The 22,708-nt window shown below is 37.2% G+C and overlaps 1 protein-coding gene across 2 annotated transcripts in view; it reads left to right on the top strand.

Annotated features, from left to right (window-relative positions):
* The first annotated feature begins 8,963 nt into the window (after positions 1–8,963).
* Positions 8,964–22,708, top strand: part of BRINP3 (BMP/retinoic acid inducible neural specific 3) — a 234,879-nt gene continuing 221,134 nt past the window's right edge. Inside the window, exon 1 of one of the 2 annotated variants that reach the window (XM_088153501.1) lies at positions 8,964–9,199. In XM_088153501.1, the coding sequence (XP_088009627.1) occupies positions 8,964–9,199 (236 nt within the window). The remainder of the gene's footprint in view (positions 9,200–22,708) is intronic. The other variant, XM_088153502.1, reaches the window with a different exon arrangement.

Genomic DNA, 22,708 nt, shown 5'->3' with positions numbered 1-22,708 from the left:
CCTTAGATTAACAATTTTAGAAAATTATACTTTCGAGCATTATTAACATGGCTTTGTTCAAACCAGCTTTGGTGCATAACAGTTTTTTATGTTCAAGCCAGCTTTGAGAGAAAGATAGTACAGTCTTATGTGACCAGAATGAACATTAAATTTTAGGCTGACCATGTATTTTTTTTACCCCAATGCTAGACAGTCCCATGATCATCTAAGAAAAATATATATCATAAATAGAAAAATAATTGTAGTGGCAAACGAACTTCAGTAATAAGTCAATATTTACTTACCTAGACAGATAAACAGAATGACCATGGGTGGGCACAAAAGCAGTGGGAGTGGGAGCGACTTCCAACTTCCTAACTTCCCCATTGACTTTGCTTGTGAGAAGCTGGCAGGGCACGTCAGAAATCACGATCATGTGACTGCGGGGATGCTGCAATGGCCACAACTTTGCAAATAAAACTGGTGTGAATATCATGGAAATTTCAATTCCACAGGAGTGATGGGTCCTGGATTTTTTTATGCATTCTTTAAGCTAGTGGATTTAGGTACCTTGATTCAAAAATTGTTGCAGTATAATGCACTGTTTGGGCTAACATGAGAGTGCAAACAGACAAACAGATAAACACAATGAGTTTTAGCATATAGATATATAACATTATTTTGCAGTTATTTTTATTGTACCTTTTTTTTAGTTCAATTTTCTTTTTAATTTATAAACCATCTAAATATTATGTATTAGATGTTGCAAATGTGTATCAAGTTTTAACCACAATGTATTTCAGGGGACAAGAAAAAATTTCTAAGAAAATCCTGTATATCCACACAATGCACAATTTTCTGTGCTAACTATGCATATTTAAACTAAAAGAAGGGAGACCCATTTGTCATCATTATAATTTAATGGCCTGGAACATTTTGAGTCAATAAGTACACAGAAGACTCAACTTTGCTATTATTGTTCTCTTGTAATTTAGAAAGTGACATGATCTTTTCATGAAAGTTAATTTAAAAAGTTCAGTGTTTCATGCTTGAGGCAAGTATCCATTACCTGGTGAAGGCAACCATAAAACCTCACATTTTAATTATACACACACACACACACACACATTGTGTATACACACACACATGTGTACACATACACACGTGTCTATGTATACTCATACATAGACATAGAGAAACGGAGGGAGGGAGGGAGGGAGGGAGGGAGGGAGGGAGGAAGAAGAGAGACAATGGAAGAGGTTTTGGATCTGTCTGTCTGTCTGTCTCTCGCTCGCTCGCTCTCGCTCTCACTCTCTCTTTCTCTTCCTATGTATTAAACATTATTAAAATTCAGCTAAAAGACTCCAACAAAAGTTCTTAAACTCTCTAAAAGGCCAGAGTAAACAAAAGTGTTTTAAGCCCCTCCTGAACTGTAACAAAAAGGGGGATAACAATCTAGGCCAGCACAGAAAAAGGAGATCTAAACAAACTGGGTCCAAACTGTTTAATGCTTTATCTACGTAGTGAACACCTTGAACTGAACCTGGAAAGCAAACAATAAGCAGTCTGTTTCAACAGAGGAGTAACCTGGGAACTGCTAGAAGCACAACTCCACATCTACAGTATGCTGTAGCATTCTGGGCTAGTTACTGAGTTGGGGTCATCTTCAAGTACCACTGGCAGCACATTGCGATAACAGGCTTCAGTTACCAGCACATATGCCACTAATGCAGTGTTTATCTCCAGGAAAGGATGTCTTGTATCCCAAGTTATGTGGTTATCCAGCATCAATGCTACATCCAGGAGAACTCCCAAGTTCCAGACCTCATATTTAAGGAGAAGGATAGCTAAATCCAAATATGTCTCCTAAACCCCAAAATCTAGTTCCAAACTCAGAAGTTATTCTTTCTTGTCCAGATTCAGATTTAGTTTATTCTACTACATCCTGTCTTTTAATGCCAGAAACATGCAGAGGCTTGCAGCCCTATGTTTATAGGAAAGGATGAGTATATCTGGGTATCATCCACAATTCTTCCCAGAAGCTTCATACAAATGTTAAATAACAATGGAGATAAGATCAAACCATGTAGACTTCCTAAAACAATTCCAAGGAAGCAAGCAGAATTCCCACAATGCCACTTTCTGATAATTCAGAGACTTAGAAAACTTTAAAATCTCAATGCCAGATTATAGTAGTCAATGGTGTTAAAGTAATTGAGACATTCCGATTGATTAATGGAGTTGCACTTCCCCTCTCTTTTTCTCCCAGTTCAGATCATTCAGTAAGTTGACCAAAACTACCTCTCTTTCAAAACTGTTGGGCCAGGTTATTAAGTAAGTAAGTAAGTAAATAAATTTCTGTGAGAGTTCCTGGACCTGCTACAGCAATGTTTTCTCTACCAATTTGGCTAAACATGGAATATCGGCTGACCTATAATTGACATCATATAGGTTGACTCCAAATAGGTCAGAAACTAGAAATGGCTTCTTAAGCCAGGGGCACAGATATCCTTAATATCAAAAACTATTGTCCAATTTATTTTCAGACTAAATTCCCATCAGCCTCAGTCAGATTGGACAGTGGTAAGAATTATGGGAATGTACCCTAAAACATCTGGCAATGGCAGTAATTCTTCTAGAAGATATTTTCTGTGTAAATAAACAATGATTGACAAGCAAAATGAGCACATGCACTGAACACAATCTTGAATATATTCTAAAATAGTCTATACCCTGCAGAAGGAGGTGTCTTAATAATAATGTCTGTTTGGAAGATTGAACCTGTACTGTAGGTTTAATTTTTAATAACTCACTTTTTGGTCCTTAGGAAACAAGAAAGCTTAACTAGAATACCACAAATGTAGATAGACTTATGATCAATCTTGTAAATATGCCTTATAGATCTATTGAGGTCAACCAGTTCTCCACTTATACTTTATTTGAAGTATTATTATTTTTTTACATTATTAATTTCCCATCTAGAGTAAGTGAATAAACTATTTATTGAAGAACCCTTTTTTTCTGTAATGGAGTAACAACCAGAATATATAAAACTGGATTATCATAGCTACATCATTAAAAAGGTTGTTTAGGAAATACAGGTAGATCAAAGTGGTGATGTCAAAAGAAGTATTCATTGTTAAGTTATAGTTCACAGTGGGGTCATAGTAAAAATGATTATAATTGATGGTGTCCTTTTTGAGTGTGAATTAATAGGACATTTTCCCCCATAAGAGAAAAGATTTATCACACTGCAAGACTTTATTAAATAGATGCCACACTGTTCCAAATTCAAGTTGAGTTAACAACAGCATTATTTGAAGAATGTACTAAATATCGTATGTGCAACTCATTGATTCAGTATTTCAGTGTGTGGTTTAGTTCATAGTTAAGTATATTAACACAGCCATCTGTCTGTCATCCCTCATCTGGAATACTTAGCTTTTACTATATAAAGTATTCCATTTTTAAATTGGGCAGGTGGCATGATTTCTCAATGGGGACAAGATTCTTAGTTAGTGCTCACAGATTTTTCTCCAATAAAATACTTTCATGAACATACATTTTCTTTCATTTGATCTTGACATATAAGTTAACATTTTATCTTTCTGTGCATTAAGCAGAAAAATGATCTTCATCAGCTTCATGTTTATTTTATTTTAAATAACAAATACAAAAAGCTACAATACCAACAAGGGAAAAGAAAGATAAATAATGGTAATCCAGTGAAGAAAATAAAAAGCTGGATATATACATTATGGTGATTAAGCTAAACTAAACATGAGATAAAGGAGAAAAATGCTAATTAAAAAAAGGAGAAAAAGATTCGTGCAATAGCCATAGGTATCAATATAAAATTAATTCAGTCCTTCAGGTTATCATTAAATCTAGAGCATATAGAAAGCGAAGAGCATTTTGAATATATGAAGATCATTATAAATATAATTATCCTCAGTACTTATATTCCTAAGTAGTCAAAATAAGGTCATACAAAGGGCTCTGAATAACAGTAAATTTTTCAGTAAAAACATATTGCTAACCAAAATATGGTGCTAAAGGTGTATGTAACTGGAAATCAAATTGTTCTAATTTCCTCCAATGATTGAAGACTCAAGACTCTGCTCCCCATTTTACAAAGGAAAAGCTTGCTTCAAAATGCAAAACAGTCAATGGCGTACATTGAGGAGTACAAAAATGATTGGAGGAATGAAGAAAGAGCTTTTTCCATTAGCGAACCAACATCCTAGATCTAAACAGAAATGTCATCATGATGTTGGGACAAAAACCTTAGCACGGAACAGATGGAGGACTACATGTATAAACCATGTCCTCTTTTATTATACACTTCTGCTAAATGTGTTGCTGCTTTCACACTGTTAGATGAAATCTGTATTACCTAAGCCCAGGAAAGAGGAGACTGGAAGATGTATTTAAACTGCCATATTTGCTCAAAAATATACTGTGCCAGTCAGCCATTAACTCCAGCATGAAGTCTTTGGAAGAACAGAGTCTTAGACTTTGCAAAGCTGATGGTTAAGAGCAATAAGCCATAAATGAAATTACAAGAAGCTTCAACCCTCCCTTGGATAGGGACAGAACTTTAGCATCAGCATACAGCAAAACAGGAGTTGATGTTCAGCTAGGTTAGGTGAATGAAAAGCAGAAGATACACAACCCACCCTCAAACCATTGAAATAAAGATTTAACAAAGAACTGGAGCAAGGACAAAGCCATGTGAGAACAGTCTGGAATTGGTGAAATTACATCCAGTGCCTATCAGTCCTACAAGGTAGACCAGACCAAGAAACAGACACCACATAGGCCTAAAACTATTTACAGAATGGCTATATTAACAGCATCTTGCAAGTCTGAATGTGCTTCCCCTCGTCCCTCCTTTATCTTCTTGAGAATTAGGGGGTGCTTGAGACATTTTTCCAAAATGCTCTCTTCATAAGGGGTTAAGCCAGATTTATCTGTTCATTGACTTGGTGATGGATCTTCCCTGTTTCCATCAAGGTCATCCTCTATACTCTCTACAGTGCGGTACCTGGCACCAGTATGATGTAGTGGTTAAAGTGCTGGACTAGGAGCATGGAAATCCAGCTTCTAGTCCTTCCTTAGGCACAGAAGCCAGCTAGGTGACATTGGATCAATCACTCCTCAGCCCACATCAGCATCAGGCTCTGAGACAAGCTGGCTGAAAAACAAAACCCCTTGTCACATTATGCATTGATAGCTTTGCTGTGAGAACTGGGTAGGCTCAGTCAAAACCAAGCAGATCTTGCAACCAACAGAACAGATGCTAAGAAGAACAACCTCCAATACCATACTTTGCATGTAGAGCATTGGTCCATATAGGAATCTCTTGCCCACAGAAGAGTCATTCAATTTCTCCTATAATCTTTTCCTTGAAACAGAATGCAAGCCTACTTCAAGTACACAGAGGTATCATATAGGTGTTTATTAGATGGTGATGTACCTCTTAGCTAGTAGTGATCTAATGCTGAACTGCCCTTTTGGAACTACTTCTCTGTATGTCCAAACCAGCTCAAAATATTTTGTGATGACCATTCACAAACCATATTCATTTAGCACCTCCATTCATTCTTGAATCTTTCTCTTCTTCTTCTATTCACACTTCTTAAGTACCTCATTCCTACTGCATTCAATTTACTTTCATGTTTCTGCTGACATTTTATTTTTTTCCTATCGTGTTTAATCTCTTTTCATTTTCACACACCATTTTCACTTCTTTTGACAAACATTATTTCTTCACAACATATATCATTACCTTTCTCCCAGCATCTGCACATCTTAACATTTCTTCATTCATTTTCCCTTCTTCACTAATTTTCTCAGTCTTCATAAGGATATCCATCATGCTTTTAGATATTCATTCAATTGCTATGTGTGCCAATGGATAGAATTATATGTAAACCCATATTTCTTTTAAGTGAACAGACCTTTTTCTAAGCAGATACTGAGAGAATTACCATTCTCATTTATTTTTGGGTATTTGAATGGCCCAGTCACTTTTCTATACTCTCTTTTTACATTCCTACATACCTAGTTATTTCATCTAACAAAATAATATCTCCCCTGGGATTACTATTCCATACCATGAATGTAGCATGCAACTATCACCAGCCTATGAATTCCTTTTATATGCACTCACAACAAACTAGATAATACCAATTTATACATTCTGACATTTTATTTTAGCCCTTTCTTTCATAATTACTTTTACATTTTAATTTCCCCACATGTATTCATCAATTCCACTCCAAAAGATCAGACAACCTTCATTTGCATCCTCTTGCTCTCTTGTAGTTACACAGACACAAGAATCTATGAATCTATGAAGATCCATGAATCTTTTATTTCATTTGTTAATTCATGCTATTTACCATTTCCTTCTTTTGTAGTCCATGTCTCAATCTTCCATGTGCCATATTTCCTGCCAGATAGGGTCTTAGCTATTGATCTCCACTGCCCATCATGACTTTGGACAACTCAGGCTTTCACCCAATGCTTTCTAGTAAAAGAAGGTGTAGATTAGGAATCCAGTCTAGCTGCTAACATATAGATGGTAAGCTTAGATTGTTTATATTTTTCTTTTTTTCTTTTGTTCATTATTATTCATCCTTAAATATATTTTCCTTTTTGTTTACAGGTTGTTTCCGTGTATTTTATATTGTTGGTTTATTTTTGTAGTTTTCCATATTTTTAAAAACTTGTAATAAACTAAAAAAAAGTTAAAAAAATAAAAATAAATAAAATAAAATTCCTGTATAGATTGATTTAGGGAGCATCTAAACACTTACAGTATACCCATGTCCTTGCATATATCCTCATGCAAACCTTGAAACAAAAGTTATCCCTCCTTGCATGTTAAATCTGCATCAAACCTGAACCAAACCTGAATTAAAGTTGCTATGCAGATATCAAAAAAGTAGCTGAAGGAGTAAAATTATAGTACAGCTTCGCTGAACTGAACTGAAAATGAAAAGGGAAACTGAAATAGTTTGAAAAGAACAAGAAGGAAGGAAAAAGTAAAAACCATTCACTGAGAAAGAATGACATGGAAAACCATCTGTAAAGGTGGGGAAATGCTAGCATTGTTATTTGACTAGAAGTCAGAGTATAGATATAAAGGTTTCTGAGAAAACAAATTAAAAGAGAGGCTTATATTAACAGCATAATTCAAAATCTGTGCTATAGAAGGATTCTAGTAGCAATAATAGCTGTGGCAAGAGAATTGATAAGTATAAGCTGTTATAATATCGCTTTGCGATGATGAAAGCAATATCCACTGAACAATTTTCATTATATCTGTTTATATTCTATGTAGGACAATTCTACGCATTACATCGCAGGTGCTCAGCTTTGCCATCAGGTCAACATACGGCCACAAGCTTTCCAACAGAACATTCCTATGCAATATAAATGTATATAGTATATGCCCATATGCCATATTTATATTTTGATATGCTTAGTTGTACAGCTATGGTCAGGAATAAGCAATATTTTCAGAAAAATCTGTCTTCAAAAGTATGTGAGACCCTACATAGTTGGGAAGTATATTCCTTCCACTCTGCAAATAGCCAAGCTAGTGCCCTCCAGAGCTTTTGGACAATCCTTTATGGGTTATGGTGTCCAATGGTAACTGAAGGCCAAAACATCCGAGGAGCATCAAATTATCTACCCTAAGATAGTTGCAACCTCTGCTAATACAGTTCTTGATTTATGGCAATGGTACTCTAATTTTGAAGGTAAAACCATTCTGCTAAAATGATCCGTTTATATTTATATTTATATTTATATTGTATGTATTTTTATTGGTCAATGACCAAAATAAATATGATGATGATGATGATGATGATGATGATGATGATGATGACATATTTATATTGAAATAATATTTGTATAAGGGTCAGGATTTTTTTGATGCTGTCCTTTGAAAAATCCTTAAAAGCAATTCACTGATGTCCCATCCATATCTCAGCAAATGCTAAAAGGTTTTCACCCCCACCCACTAGAGCAGTGGGCTGAAAAATAGGGCTACCCGACCTGACCTGGAAAAATCCAGATGACAACTAAATGGCAGCAAAGAGGTATGGATTTTGCTGCCATGCAGTAATCTTCTGAAGTTTTGCAGCCCAGAACTGCAAAATTAACTTGATTATTACAAATCACTGGGGAATATACAACATAGTAAGAATGGATTTCCATTCATGCAACGGGACTTCTCCTAAAAAAGCAATAAAAAAACAAACAAAAGAAACATGCTTAGAAAATCCCCCAGTCCTTTTTGAGAAGGCCCAGTTTGGTGGAGTGCAGGAAGTGACAGGAAGGAAAGGGAATCTGTTCATTGATGATGGGTTTTCCCAATACTATCAAGCTGATTTTTTTTGGGGGGGGGGGAAATGACACTAGAAATGTGATCTAAGTATTGAAGATTTGCTTGGATACCGTTTCTGAAAATCTGATATCAGTACTGAATGTGAATGAAATGTTTGGGGCTGCAATCTCCACTCTTTCCAACGGGCCCTTTTGCAATGCAAGTGTTCTGCTGAAGACAAAGAGAAAAGGAATAAAGTAAATCACTCCTTCCATCTGTCACTTCATTTCTCCTGGTCTCTGCTTGCATACAGATTGAAATGTACGCACAATTCCACAGGTTCAGACATTTATTTACACTGTTATCTCATACACTTCCTTACGCCTATACAAGCATTCTCTCATGCTGATACAGATGCAGTCCCAAGGGAAAGACAGAAGAAAGTGTCTCCCCCTTTCCACTGCCCTCCTGTTTCTAAGCATTTGACAGCTGTTTCTTTAGGGAGGGATGTATGTGGAAGAAAAGACTTTCCTCACCAGCTTGATGAGCATGATCAAAGTGAGCTGATCTGTTTTCCTTTGTGTTTTGTGTAGGTGTTAAGGGACAGCTAAGAGAATGAAGACTCTAAGTCCCCAGTGGAAGCATGATATGGCGATGCAGTGCTGGTGCTGAATTGTTCTCTCTGATGGCTCTATGGGAGTGGATAGCCCTGAGTCTTCATTGCTGGGTTATAGCGGTTGCTGCTAGTTCGGATCAGCATGCCACAAGCCCTTTCGACTGGCTTCTCTCTGATAAGGGACCCTTCCATCGCTCCCCGGAATACACGGATTTTGTGGACAGAAGCCGACAGGGATTTAGCACAAGATACAAGATTTACAGGTAAGAAGCACGTGGGATCACAACTGCAGTGTAAAGCTTTGGGGGAGCTACATCTAAATAGCACAACACCTCTTGAAGGAAGAGGGGGAAGAATCATATAAGGAGCCAGTGGGTAGGTCTGGGGCCATTCCAAAACTCTATGCCAAGATTCCATTCAGAGCTATGGCCTTTTGGGAACCTGGAGAGATGGGGGATTGAGGGACTGAGTGAAGTCATTGTTGAAGTTGATCACTGTGTGGACTGAGTTTCATGTATTGCTGGAAAAAGCGACGTTTAATTCCTGGTTTAGTCTTGCTTTATGCACTTATTGTTGAGAATATTATTTTGAATATATATTTTGCAAAATATTGTTTTGCAGAAAATATGGGATGCTAGAGAAAAGTCTTAGTTCAAAAGTAGAGGACAAGTCCACATTTATTTCCCGACATGTCTGAGGTAACTGGATTTCCGTTGGTATCAGTGGAGGCTTTCCCTGAAATGCAAATCATTTTGTATTTATTTATTTTTAAAACATTAAAAATAGCTGCTTCTGAGAAACATCTTCTGATTGGAACATGCAAGATAGGCATGTAGACTTCCCTACAAACTTCCCACGGTATCTTTGCTGAATAAAAATTAGAAATAAAATGCAATAAAAGATGCAGTTTAATGCATTCATGCCACAGATACCATATCTAGTTTCTTTGCTTTCAGAGTTACCAAAGCTTGTTAAGGTCCTGCACAATTGTTGCCTGTCAGAACAAAACTGGCCTTTCACAATGTGGCCTCCTTGAAATATGTAAAGCTACAACTCCTATTATCTTCTAACCAAAGTTCATCCAAAACATCTGGAGTGTGACACATCGAGTGAAAGCTGAAACAAATTATTCTGTGCCATTCTGATCTTCTGTGTGGCTATTTATCAATAGCATCAAGAAAACTTTTCAGTACTCAAATCTCTTTCAGCTCAATTTCATGTAAGTGAGGCAATAATAGTGGGGTTGCTAATTTAAAAAGAAACCAGCCCTGGGCTTGAAGGCCTGTGCCTTGTAACTTCATCGATTGCCTGCAAATTGGACAGAAGTGGGGGTAGGGTTCCTTTTTTAGGATGCAATATGAGTAAAGACCCCTTGCTAAATATCGTCTTTCATACACCACCTGTTAAAGCATGGGGGTGAGGGGGTAGAAAGGAATAAAGAATCAGGAATTTTTAGGCAAAATGGTACATACTCAGAAAATGTGAATATTATTGATCCCATTCCTCCAGGCTGAGAGGATGAGAGTTTGCCCATTAAACATGTTGGCATACATTAAAAATAAGTGTTATAAATTTCCAGCCTATTTCTGAAATGTAGTCTACCTTGACAAGAGGAAAGTAAGAAAACTGTATCAGTGGGAGAAAACAGAAAACGTGCTTAACACAGTGTTGTAATTATTGATTGAAGCAGATACTGTCACTCTATGGAATGAAAGAACAGTTTGATTCTGATTTTGAAAGAAACAGATTGATTGAGATTGCTTGGCTAATTCGTGGCCTTGAAATCATTTGAACAGGTGGTCATTCATTTGGTGTGGATTGTTTTGTTGTGGTTCGCAGCATCCTTTTCATAAGAACTGGGGGGAAACTTGGTGTTTTTGTACTTCCTACGTCTACCTGCAAACCATAGCTGGTCCTTAAAGATACACTTGGGAAGAGGATTGTTGATTGTTTTTGCATTCTAAGGATCTATTTTTTCTTTTCTTTTGCTTTTTTTTTAATGCACCAGAGGGCACTGTGTTGCAGGTCAATTCTGTTTTAGATTCTTTTGTGGTAGGCATAAGCATGAAGAAGTCTATAGCACGTTGAACATGGTTCGAAAATATGCAGTTTGGGTCATATGGGAAGGAAGAGCAATCAATAGAGTTCACCACTATTATATTGTATCTCAAAAGCAAATTGTCAATGCTAAAAGGGAGGGGAGAGAGCCATCAGAACAAAAAAATATAAAGACCAACTGAGCATATTTTTGTTTTTATAATGGTCAACAAAGTGTAACATGTATATCCTTTCTACTTTCAGTACATTACACATATTGTAATAGTGATAGGGGTATAAGAGCACAAGGATATCTTTTCCATAACAATGTGCCTTCTCAAGGTCTCACTTCACTGCAACCTCTTGTCGCAGTGGACTCAGCAGAATAAGTGGAGATCGACCTTTTGAAGTAAATGAAATGTTTGCCACAAGGAATGGCCTCCGTAAATCTTAAATTGATGAACTGTCTCTGATTATTGTAAATTCTGCCAGAGCGACATTCAGGGGGTTAAATGCAAGCAAACGGCAAAGTCATAACGTCCAGAGATGTGGCTATCAAAACCGACAAAGAATTTCATTCAGCTTGCGTTTTGATAATAACTTACCAAATATACCCTTCCCAAGTTCTGAAATGCAAATAATTTTGGGAGGCAATTCTTCAAAGAAGAGTAACAAATATTTACATATGCAGGAAAAAAACTTATATAACTGTGCTCATTAAGGAAAACCAAAGTTGTATCTTAAAAAAAATTGTATGTATATACAGGTAGTCCCCAGGTTAAGAAGACCCGGGTTACAGATGACTCATAATCAAGAACAGAGCCTATTGTAGCACAATCCAAGTTAAATACACAATGGTTTGAGTTATTACACAATACTACTTATGCAGTATTATACAATAATACTGTTCTGGCTTACATACAAATTTGATTTAAAGGACAGACCTTGGGAACAGAACTCGTTCTTAAACTGGGGACTATCTGTATTAGGAAAAAATGTGTACCAATTTTCATGTGAAATTTTTAATTGTTTAAAAAGCTACAAAATGATAAGGATGTAGGATGTAAACAGGAAATATGAAAGACTGAGAGAAACTGAAACTGAAACTCGTTCAGAGTAGGAAATTTGTTTTGGAAGGAGAGAGACCAACAGCAAGGAGATAGTTTCCTTAGGGACATCAGCATAAAATTTGCTTTTAGAAATCATGATAATCTTCTGCAGTCCTCCAGATGGATCTAATTACAAAACAACTAAGGGAAATACTCCAAGTAAATTCTAGGTCCCCGTCATACTTCTGGTAAGTTGGGGTGGTGAATTGTGGCTGAACTACACCAATCAGCATCTCTTACTGTTGACCATTCTAGGTTGGTTTCCTGGAAGTAGTAGCTCATTGCTATTTTCTGAGGCACAGTTTCTCCACGGCTGGCACAAACATAACTTTCCAGAACCATCTCTTTTGAAACTCTTAGGTTTTGACCCAATGCTGTATATGCCAACTTATTTCTAAAGTCTTCCTAACTTTATACTCTAGCCACTTCCTTTAAACTTTTCTGTCTATAAAACTATTTCAGAAAAGGAAGACAACAGAAATGAGATTATATAAATGATATATAAAATTCAAATGTCACAAATGGGATGATTAAAAAAAAAAACACTAGAATGATGATATAGGAAAATTGTGAAATGAAAAAAAATATGTAATTGCAATGTACTATATTGAAGAAAATAACCTGTTTTTTTTTAACAAAACTACATAATTTGTGAAAAAAATGGTATCAGAGTTCAATTAAAAATGAAAATACCTTTCAAATAAAAAGACTGAAAGCTCTAGCTGAAGTTTCTTCTTTTCTTGTTGAAATTCTCAGCTCTTAGGGTTTACAGTTTAAAATAGGAAGCTTCAACAATAGATGATTAGTAAAAATTCTCTCAAGTTTCTTTTTAATCATCTCAGTGTAGTGGATGTATATTTCCAACACCTTGTATGCAGCAAGGACCCTAAGTTACTTTCCATTTTTATAATTTACATCATAGGTACTTATAAAAAAAAATACTGATTTAATTGATGTAACTATTGCAATGGAACAGGCTAAACAAGGAAGAAATATCTTCATCTAGCCACTGATATGATCTCATCAAGGTTGCTGTACTGAGGGATTTTTTTCCTTAAACACACATTATTAACTTAGAGGAATGAAAACACAATGAAGTGTAAACTATAGCAAATCCACAATACGTTATTCAGAATCAAAAGTTCTTGCTCAAGTTTCTGCTAAATGCTTATTACCAGTTACCAAGAACTTCTACCAGTTCTTCTCAGAGAAGAACTTACAGTGGAACCTCAGTTTACGAACTTAATTCATTCCGTGACTCTGGTCGCACCCCGAATTGGTCGCAACCTGAAGGAAATTTCCCCATAAGGTTCACTGTAATTACCGTTAATCTGTTCTGGCATGGAGGACAGGGAGGCGGCTATTGCTTGGAGGGAGAGTCCCCCTCCCTATGACCACGTGTCAGGGGCGGAAAATGGGCGCGGACCACATGTCAGGGGCAGAGAAATGGCTGTGGACCACATGTCGGGCGGAAAAATGGCCACGGACCACGTGTCAGGGGCAGAAAAATGGCCACAGACCACGTGTCAGGGGCAGAAAATGGCCACGGACCATGTGTCAGGGGTGGAAAAATGGCTGCGGACCGTGTCATGGGAGGGAAAATGGCCGCGTATCCTGTTTGTACCCCGAGGCGGAGTTCACAAACCGAGGAAAATTTTTGCGGCCGGAGCTGGTCGTAACCCAAAAAGTTTGTTAACAGAGGCGTTCGTAACCCGAGGTACCACTGTATTTAGAAAGGCTGAACCCCAGAGCAGATTAATCATATAAGAGAAGGTTGTTTTTCAGATAACCTTACATTTAGTCTTTTATGTGTCATAACCAGTTTTAACTACCGAGAAATTGTTGCTCTGGAGATAGTATATCTGTTACAATCTGGGATTTGTATCAGCTCTATAGCCAGCTTGATTTGAATAAGGTCAAGTTTTCAGAGACGAAGCCAGACTGACATAGAATGCATTACAGTTATTTAAATGGACCTATTTGACATATGTGTTATCAGAGTAATACTGAGTACCCAAACAAATGCCTGTAGCTGTTTCACCAATCTCAGCTGAGGAAAAGCATTCCTGATCACTACCAGGAATATAATCCACAAGAGACACACTTGTATGTATGTGTGTGTACACACACACACACACATGCAGACACACTCACACTCCCTATATATTTAAGAAAAAGCACTGGAGGTTGCAGTGCATTGTTGTTGTTCAGTCGTTAAGTCGTGTCTGACTCTTCATGACCGCATGAACCATATCGCGCCAGGCCTTCCTGTCCTTCACTGCCTCCCTGAGTTTGCTCAGTTTCATGCTCATTGCTTCAGTGATGCTATCTAATGATCTCATCCTCTGCCGTCCTCTTCTCCTTTTGCCTTCAATCTTTCCCAGCATCAGGGTCTTTTCCAAAGAGTCCTCTCTTCGCATTAGGTGTCCAAAGTATCTGAGCTTGAGCTTCATTATCAGTCCTTCCAATGAGCAATCAGGGTTGATTTCCTTTAAGATTGACTGGTTTGACCTCCTAGCAGTCCAGGGGACTCTCAAGAGTCTTCTCCAGCACCACAGTTCAAAGACATCAATTCTTCAGCACTCAGCCTTCTTTATGGTCCAGCTCTCACAGCCATACATTACTACTGGAAAAACCATAGCTTTGACTATGCGGATCTTTGTCGGCAAGGTGACGTCTCTGCTTTTTAATATGCTGTCTAGGCTTGCCATAGCTTTCCTCCCAAGGAGCAAGCGTCTTTTAATTTCATGGCTGCAGTCTCCATCTGCGGTGATCTTGGAGCCCAAATAAATGAAGTCTGTTACTGATTCCATTTCTACCCCTTCTATTTGCCAGGAATTGATGGGTCCAGATGCCATGATCTTATGCAGTGCATAGAGGAGAAATAAACTCAGTAAAGCATGGTTAAATCATTTATGATATTTCTGTCTTCCCAGTGTCGTAAAAACATTTAATACTTTTATCGGAACCAATGTAAATGTCCCACAGTCAAGAGAAGGTTTTCAGTCAGGCTAGCTTTTCAGAACATACAGAACCAAACTCTAAATGAAACCAAACGAAATAGACACAGGGAAAGAGGTGTAAAATGTTTCAATGTGCGCTGAAATAGTTTAAAAAAGAACCATTGGTATTAGTTTCAAAATGGCTTGCAAGACTATTATGCAAATTTAATTAGGCTACGTTTAGAACAACTTCTAGGTTACATTAAGGTCAGCCTGAAAGTATTGACATTTTAATTGATTCCAATAAAACTTACTGCATTCTTGTTCCTTTGGCCTTTTTTTCACCTATTAGACTTCTCAGAAAGCTTTACAACTTTTGATAAAATTAAGAGGGAGTCCGCTGTAATAACAACAAACCTGTAATGCTATCTAATGCATAATAAATTACACTGCATAGTCAAGGTTTTAAAGATGCATTTTTTGTATGGGAACCTGAGGAGACTCTTGGTTCATCAACAAATATTGATATTAAAATAATGTGACAGTTTTATTGTTGAGGATTCTGCATCAGTCCATTGTAGAGGAACCACCCAACTAAAAGTTAAACTGTAATTGTGACACAATATTTCTACAAGTAACAACGAGTTTAAAAACCACAGTAACAAAAATCTGTCAGTCTGAAAAAAATGTTCAGGTTCTAATAGCGATGAGTGTAAAATGAAGCCTCAGGACGACAAAGCAAAGGTAGAGTGCTTAGACATGGATTACAGAAGAAAGGAGGAATGTACAATGACAAGGTAAAGCCTATAGGATGAGAACAGAATAATAAAGCCATCCAAGCAAAATATTCATATACACAGTAAGTCCATGCAGATCTTTAAAGGGGTAACAGTAAATGATTTTGATTTTGTTTTTCAAGTTCAACTAAGATACTTTCTGCCTTTATTCAGCACATCTTCTCTTTGGGTTCATTATTGGACAATCTGGAAATTGATGTGCTTTCTTTTCCCCATCCTATCTAACTCTATCTTAAAAGAGATGCAGAGGAAATAATACATACATTATTTTAATGAAACCCTTGAAACTATGTGGCTAAAAGTCTGCAGGATTAATGTCCTTTAATGGCAGGACCACAAATTATACTAGGCAACTAGTGCAGGGGAAGGGAGAATACAAATCAGGACATCAAAATCATTGTGATCTCATTTGTCAAAATTAGAAATTGGAATACTTTCCTAGGAATAAGACAACTAAAATACTACAGAACATCATGATGTTTGTTGAAAAGAAACAGTTTTATTCCCCAAATTATGTTGAAATTTCAGAGATGACAGTGACAGATGGTTGTAAAACTGAATAAAAATGAAATTGAGAAGGGCAGAAGAGAATAATGGTTCTTAGCACTGAAGTTGGATATGGGAGCTCATGAATTGTAATAGAAGGAAGAAGGAATAAAATCACTGCTGTAGACTCACAGGAGACTAAACTCTCTGGAGATTCAGGCTTAGCAAATCTCAGTATTGTTAATGTTCTTGAGACTGCCCTGGGAAACCACTAACCTCTGTAGCTGATTGCATTGCATTCCATTTATGGGGCCACGGTGAGAATGAAGGTGGTAAATATGTTGAAATGAAACCTGTTTAGCTTTCATTAGAACATCTTCAGTTAGAGAATAAGTGGTTGAAACAGTTTAGTCTGTTTTGTTTTCTTTTTAACCAATTTTTCAGCAATCTGTAAATCGCTTTTGATTAAAATGGGCTGCTTTTTTATAGAAATTTGTTTATGTAGGCGGAAGGTAATATTAGTCAGGGACCAACATTGTTCCTAAAGGGAAAAACCTATGGAATACAGAACGTTCTCATATCATATCAGTTCTGTCACACATTGAAGATGCGGAAACCCATTTGCCAGAGGGATCATAGGGAATGTTGAGGGCTCCCTCTGGCATGACTTTATGACTCTGGAGTCATTGCCATTTGTCTTCTTCTTGAGTTAAAAAGATATATTGGAAATCTTGTTTCACATAGGTAGAACCTATAATGTAGCTCAGTGTTACTCTTGAGAGGCACCAGGCCAACAATGGAATGGAAGGCAGCAATGATTTGGTGCTGGGACATTTTATGAGCAGAGGTGTTACAGCATGAAGATAGCATCCGTAAGAATCATGCTTCAACCTCATTTAGGACATGAGCGGAGTACCTTTTATTCTACTCTTCTTCAGTGAGTCCAGAATGATTTATCTAGACACTGTTCCAGCCAAGCCCACTCAACTTTGCCAGCACGCTGATTATGAGCCTAGTGCTCAGATCTAGACATTGATAATGTGGTTCTGCCCAAATAGATTAACATCTCATTTCAACTCTAGTCACAAGTTGTGTTCATTTTTTCCCACCTCTTTTCCTATGTAATACATCAAGCACAAATTATGTCATTCCTTATGGAGCACTAGAAGTGGGTAGCTTATAATAAGGTTTGGGAGTTATAGTCAGCGTTTCATATTAATTACGTTTTCATCTTTAATCAGAGTAGGACAGAATAGCATGCCAATGGAATATACATGGACATTTTTTTAAAAAAGGAATTTTGCATCCAGGATAATTTTGAGATTTTAAAAATGTATAATGTGATAGCCCCCTAGATAGAGGGACAGTTCATCATCTGTAGTTACCATGTTTATTTTAAAATATTTTAGATTTTGCTTATTCTTGACAGACAGGACTGAAGAGAGGCAAAATGTGAAATGGGGCCATTACTGCAGCTTGTTCGAGGATTTTAGATGTGAGACTTCACTCTTGTTTACAGTTTCCTTTCATTTGCTTTTAAATACTCTGTCTGTTCTATCGTTTAAAATTCCAGAGGAGTTAATAAGGGCAGTCACTTTCGACAGAGGAAACAGTTATTCAGAGCATTTATCTTTTGTCTCGGCAGAGGAGTTTTTCTTATTTATTTATTTTTTTTTAATGTGGGAGGGTCAGTTTTGGCTTAAATTTAACTGAGGCTCTTAGAGCTTTATGGCAGTTATGCCATCTGTCATTTTGCAAATAACACTGCTACAATTCTGTGGAATAGTCTTGGTTTTGTTCAAGCTTTTTGAATAACAGGAACATTCAGGGCTTTTCACACATTGCTCCTGCACATATTTGCTGGAAATAAACTTCATTCAAATTGATGGGGTTTACTTCTGAGTAAACAGCCTGTGGCCCTCAGCCAAGAACAATCTAACTTGCAGACCCAAAAGGACCTCCACCTGAATTGCCTGCTAACCTGTGTTGCCAGGGGAAAACAGCTTTAATCTACATGCTTCCTCTTTTTCCACAGCCTTCTTAAGATCATGGGAGGAAGGAGAAAAACATGTGCGTGAATAGCTCCGAGTCTCTGGATGTGCACGTGTATGCTGTTCCCAACTTAGTTATCCAGGACAGCTTTCATAACTGAAAGTTTAGGGTGTGCTGGAAAAATTTACTTATTGTAAATTGAGCAGAAAAAATAATATAAATATTTAGCTATTTACTTATTTGATTTACATTTTTCGAAAAAGTACTTTTTGACATTATCCAATATTATATTCCATACATGTGGTTGCAAAATTTAAACTTTTATTTGAAGGGGACAACTATTTCCCTCAGGATAATAAGATGCAACCTATATTAATGGCAGACCTTGGTCCAATTCACATTCTCACCCAGAAGCCTCTAGATGTTTGTACTACGGTAGCTATCAAGTCTTCACAAGGTATAATCATCCAGAGAAAGCTCTAATTTATCCCTCTTTAGTACTCCATCTATTATCCACTGACTTTCTAGGCCACTAACGAACATGCCCCCTCATATTATCTGGTCACCCCTTGCAGAAGAAAAGAACAGGAGCAGATATAAAAATAATCAGTGTTAACGTTAATGGCCAATACACTAAGCAGAAGAGCACAAATTCAATAACACTCTCCTATTATTACATCTGAAGTTTGTCTAATGAATCCATTATATAAGAAGGTAAACCTTGGCATCAACAGATAGATCCAAAGGTGTCCCAGACAATTGTGTGGTAAATTCTTGTTTTTTTCCTCATGATATTCAGGTGATACAGAGAATAAAGAAGGAGAAAAAAAAATGGTTTTGAGAGTTCATGAAAAGTTGAGAGATGTAGGGAAAACCAAGTGCCGTAGCAATAGGAGGCACACAAAGAATAGAATGAAGAATCCCATCAAATCAAAATTAAGAAAGAAAGAGAGTGAACAGGATTGTGATGGAGGGAGGGAGTTGTATGAAAGGCTCACGGTAAAAAAAAGAAAGAAAGAAAATTATCACAAGGGCCCTCACTCTTGGTTTAGGGAACAAGTGCTAAATGGAAAAAGAATGAGATGGCTACAGCTGCCTTTTGGAGAGCTCCCATCAAGTAAGAATAGGACCAATTCTTCTTCCTTCTTTAGAAGGCACACATTTATACCCTTTCTGTATCAGGAAAAGTTCAGCAGTTGAATGAATGCTCTAGCATTTCCTTTATCCTTTTGGTTTTTGTCATTTCCATTTGATATAACTGATTTTAAGGCAATGGGGAATGCCTTAGAATAAACACTTTTGTTATCTTCTTTGGCTTTGATTGAGTTCTTCTGGAGGTACTGATGCTGTATGGTGTTCACGGATTGTTAGTATCTAGCTTCCAATGCATTAGTAACACTATTAACAGAGCAGCCGAGTTCCTTCCAGGGAAAGCTTTTTCAAAGCAAACATACTCTCTTTATTGGAATATACAAAAATAAAATCTAGATCCTCATATTCACAACACACAGCAGTTAGTAAAAATCAACAGAAGCTCAAAAAAATATTTCTACCTTATAATACACCTGATTTTATATACTTTTCAAAGGTGTGTATCAGCAGTTTTAAAAAAAACAAAAGCAAAAGATTTAAATCTTTTGGATTCTGAATGAAGATTACCAAATAAATCCCTTATACATTCATTAAATGGCTATGTGTTCTCAGCCTCCCCCCATTTGTAATATCATAACATTATATTTGATTTTTGATCTTCAGGAAAGGATGCCTGAGCTTATACATTCAAAAGACCAGCATTCATCCAGAAAAGGAAGTTTTGGGCAGATTTGTGGGAAGCCAGGGATTTCAGAATGTGAAATATTTTCAGGAGGAAATTGCTCCACACACTAAATAAAGGGGAATATATATACCCCAATGCAACTTCATATGATGGTGCCCTCTGCACTGGCAACATTCCCAGAATCAAACATGATCAGCTTTAGTCTGAATGGGTTGATTGGCTAAATGCACATCAAGTCAAGAATATTGCCAGTGCATGGGACATTATTAAGGAGGTAGAACTAGAACCTTTTAGCATCTAGAATATATTGTTTCTCTTACTACAGGAACACTCAAACAAATGTGGCATAAGTATATCAACTGCTCAATTTGTGAGACTAACACTGAAGTAAAGGTTGTCAAAGTTTCAGAATGTTTCATTTCCCATGGCATGGACAGCAGCTATACAACAAATAAAACTTTACCCAAGGTCACAGCAATCTCATCTCCAGCACTTTTCTCTTTAAAGAGGTATTCAGGTATAGAAGGTGCAGTTTGAGTAGGCTGCATTTAGAAGAGAATCTCATTCTAGGCTAAACTTCAACTTGAGTAAACCAGCACACCAACTACTAGCTGTTGTGGATAGGTTTGTCAAAGAAAAAATTGATTTGACTTCCTCTGCTGCCTTGAGAAATAGCTAGATTTATATAAATTAGTAGATAAAATTCATTATAGCATGGAGATAATACAATGTTGGACCAAGGAAGTCAACTCAGATGCCTACTCTTGCCTACTGAATAATCCTGGGTCAGTTTCAATATTTTAGCCTAATCTGTCTCAAGATCTTATACCATATACATAGCATAAATAACCCAATCACCCTCATCCCAGTGAATTAGCTTATCTTAGGTGTTTGTACTTGATTTGTGGTGATGATGATGATGATGATGATGATGATGATGATGATGGTGGTGATGATGATGATGATGATGATGATGATGATGATGATGATGATGATTAGGCACCACAAAGAAGCCTGGGAGATTGTCACTTCCCACCTCCTGGTTTCTTCACTTTTTTCCCTGCAGGAGGGAAAATCTCCAAATCAAGTTTGGAGCCTGTAAGGATAGATTTAGAGGCCCCGTGCTCACCCTCACAAGTGTCTGCCCCTTTTCACACACAGCCATTTTGCTAGGTAAGGGTGAAAACCAAAAACAACCATAGAGATGGGGGATCTAGGGAAGCTTCATTTTTGTGGGATCTCTCTAGGACTTTGTCTTGATCATGGAGGTCAAAAGGGGCTATTAATCTTTGGTAAGGAGTTGGCATCACATGGGAAGAGCTAGTTTTACTCAAAGTAAGGCTACATTTGCATAGGTTTAATTTAGTAAATTTAGTTGTGAGAATGAGTTCAGTTTTGGAGTTTGCCCAGCCTGCCAAAATATATTGTGTGAACAGGGCAATAGCACTGTTATGACAATAAAATATTGAAAGAGAATCATGCATGTTTTCTTGAATTTTAGGACAAAAGACAGGATATAAATAGATCAAGTATATGATTTTGACTAGTCAAGCAACTGTTAAAGAGAGTACTACAGCAGTATGTTAAAAGCTGACAAATCTAGTTATTGATTATTCATTTCTTTAGAAATACACAGAGATAACTTTTTGTGGGGAGGGGGCAAATGAGAACGAAACTGAGCTCATCTTACAGCTCAGTCGCTTTTTCAGTTTGACATAAATAAAAGTTGAAAAAATGTCCCTTGCCAGCTTTCCCATCCTTGACAGCCATGTCAGGGAACACTATATAACAGTTCACAAAGAAAACATAGCCTTTAAATGAGAAGTTTCATTTGTATGGTCTTGTTCTCCTGGTTCTCAAATAAGGATATACCCCACAGAGGAAAGGATTTATCTGAATCTGCTTTTAATTTCAGAATGCTAGGCCTGTGCCTAGTTAAAGTCATGTTTTCTTTGATATGCAGATGGGCAGAAATAGCCTTAAAACCGATAACAAAAAAGTCCATTTCAAAGGCTGTGATTATGAGGTTGCATCCCTTAAAGTCAAGCAGCAGCAGCAGCAGCACACAAACACACAAACACTAACAAATTCAGGCGTAGTTTTTATTATTGGGGGGGGGGGCTTCTTCTCCCCTTCCTTTGAATTAAAGACTGACCCAAGCAAATGTTTTCCCTTATATTTATTCTGTGAAGAACAAATGGAAAAGTGTATGTACTGTGGAAGCCAGTTTAGTGTAGTGGTTAAAGCATGAGCCTGGGAGACTGGGAGTTCTAGTCCCGCCTTAGGCACAAAGTCAGGCTGGGTGACTTCAGCCAGTCACTCTCTCCCAGCCCTGGGAAGAAGGCAATGGCAAACCACACCCAAAAAACCTTGCCAAGAAAACTGCAGGGACTAGTCTAGGCAGTTGCCAGGAGTCAGCGCTGACTCGAAGGCACTAAATAAATAAATAAATAAATAACTGTGACAGATGAATAGTGGGCAATAGATTTGTAATTTAGGATTGGTCCTGTTTCCAACATTCATTCACAAATCGTCCCAATGTGTGCATTTTATGTAAAAAGAATATAAAAATATTTATTTCACTTCTCAACTTGTATGTTGCTTCAGTCACTGGAATAACTCTAAGCAGCTT

This window comes from Python bivittatus, unplaced genomic scaffold, assembly GCF_059951505.1.
Source record: "Python bivittatus isolate LINGU-HERP-01145 unplaced genomic scaffold, Pbiv_v1 ctg000700_np1212, whole genome shotgun sequence".
Classification (NCBI taxonomy): domain Eukaryota; kingdom Metazoa; phylum Chordata; class Lepidosauria; order Squamata; family Pythonidae; genus Python; species Python bivittatus.
Note: the sequence above shows the minus strand (reverse complement) of the source record. Positions and strands in the feature narration are given on the sequence as shown.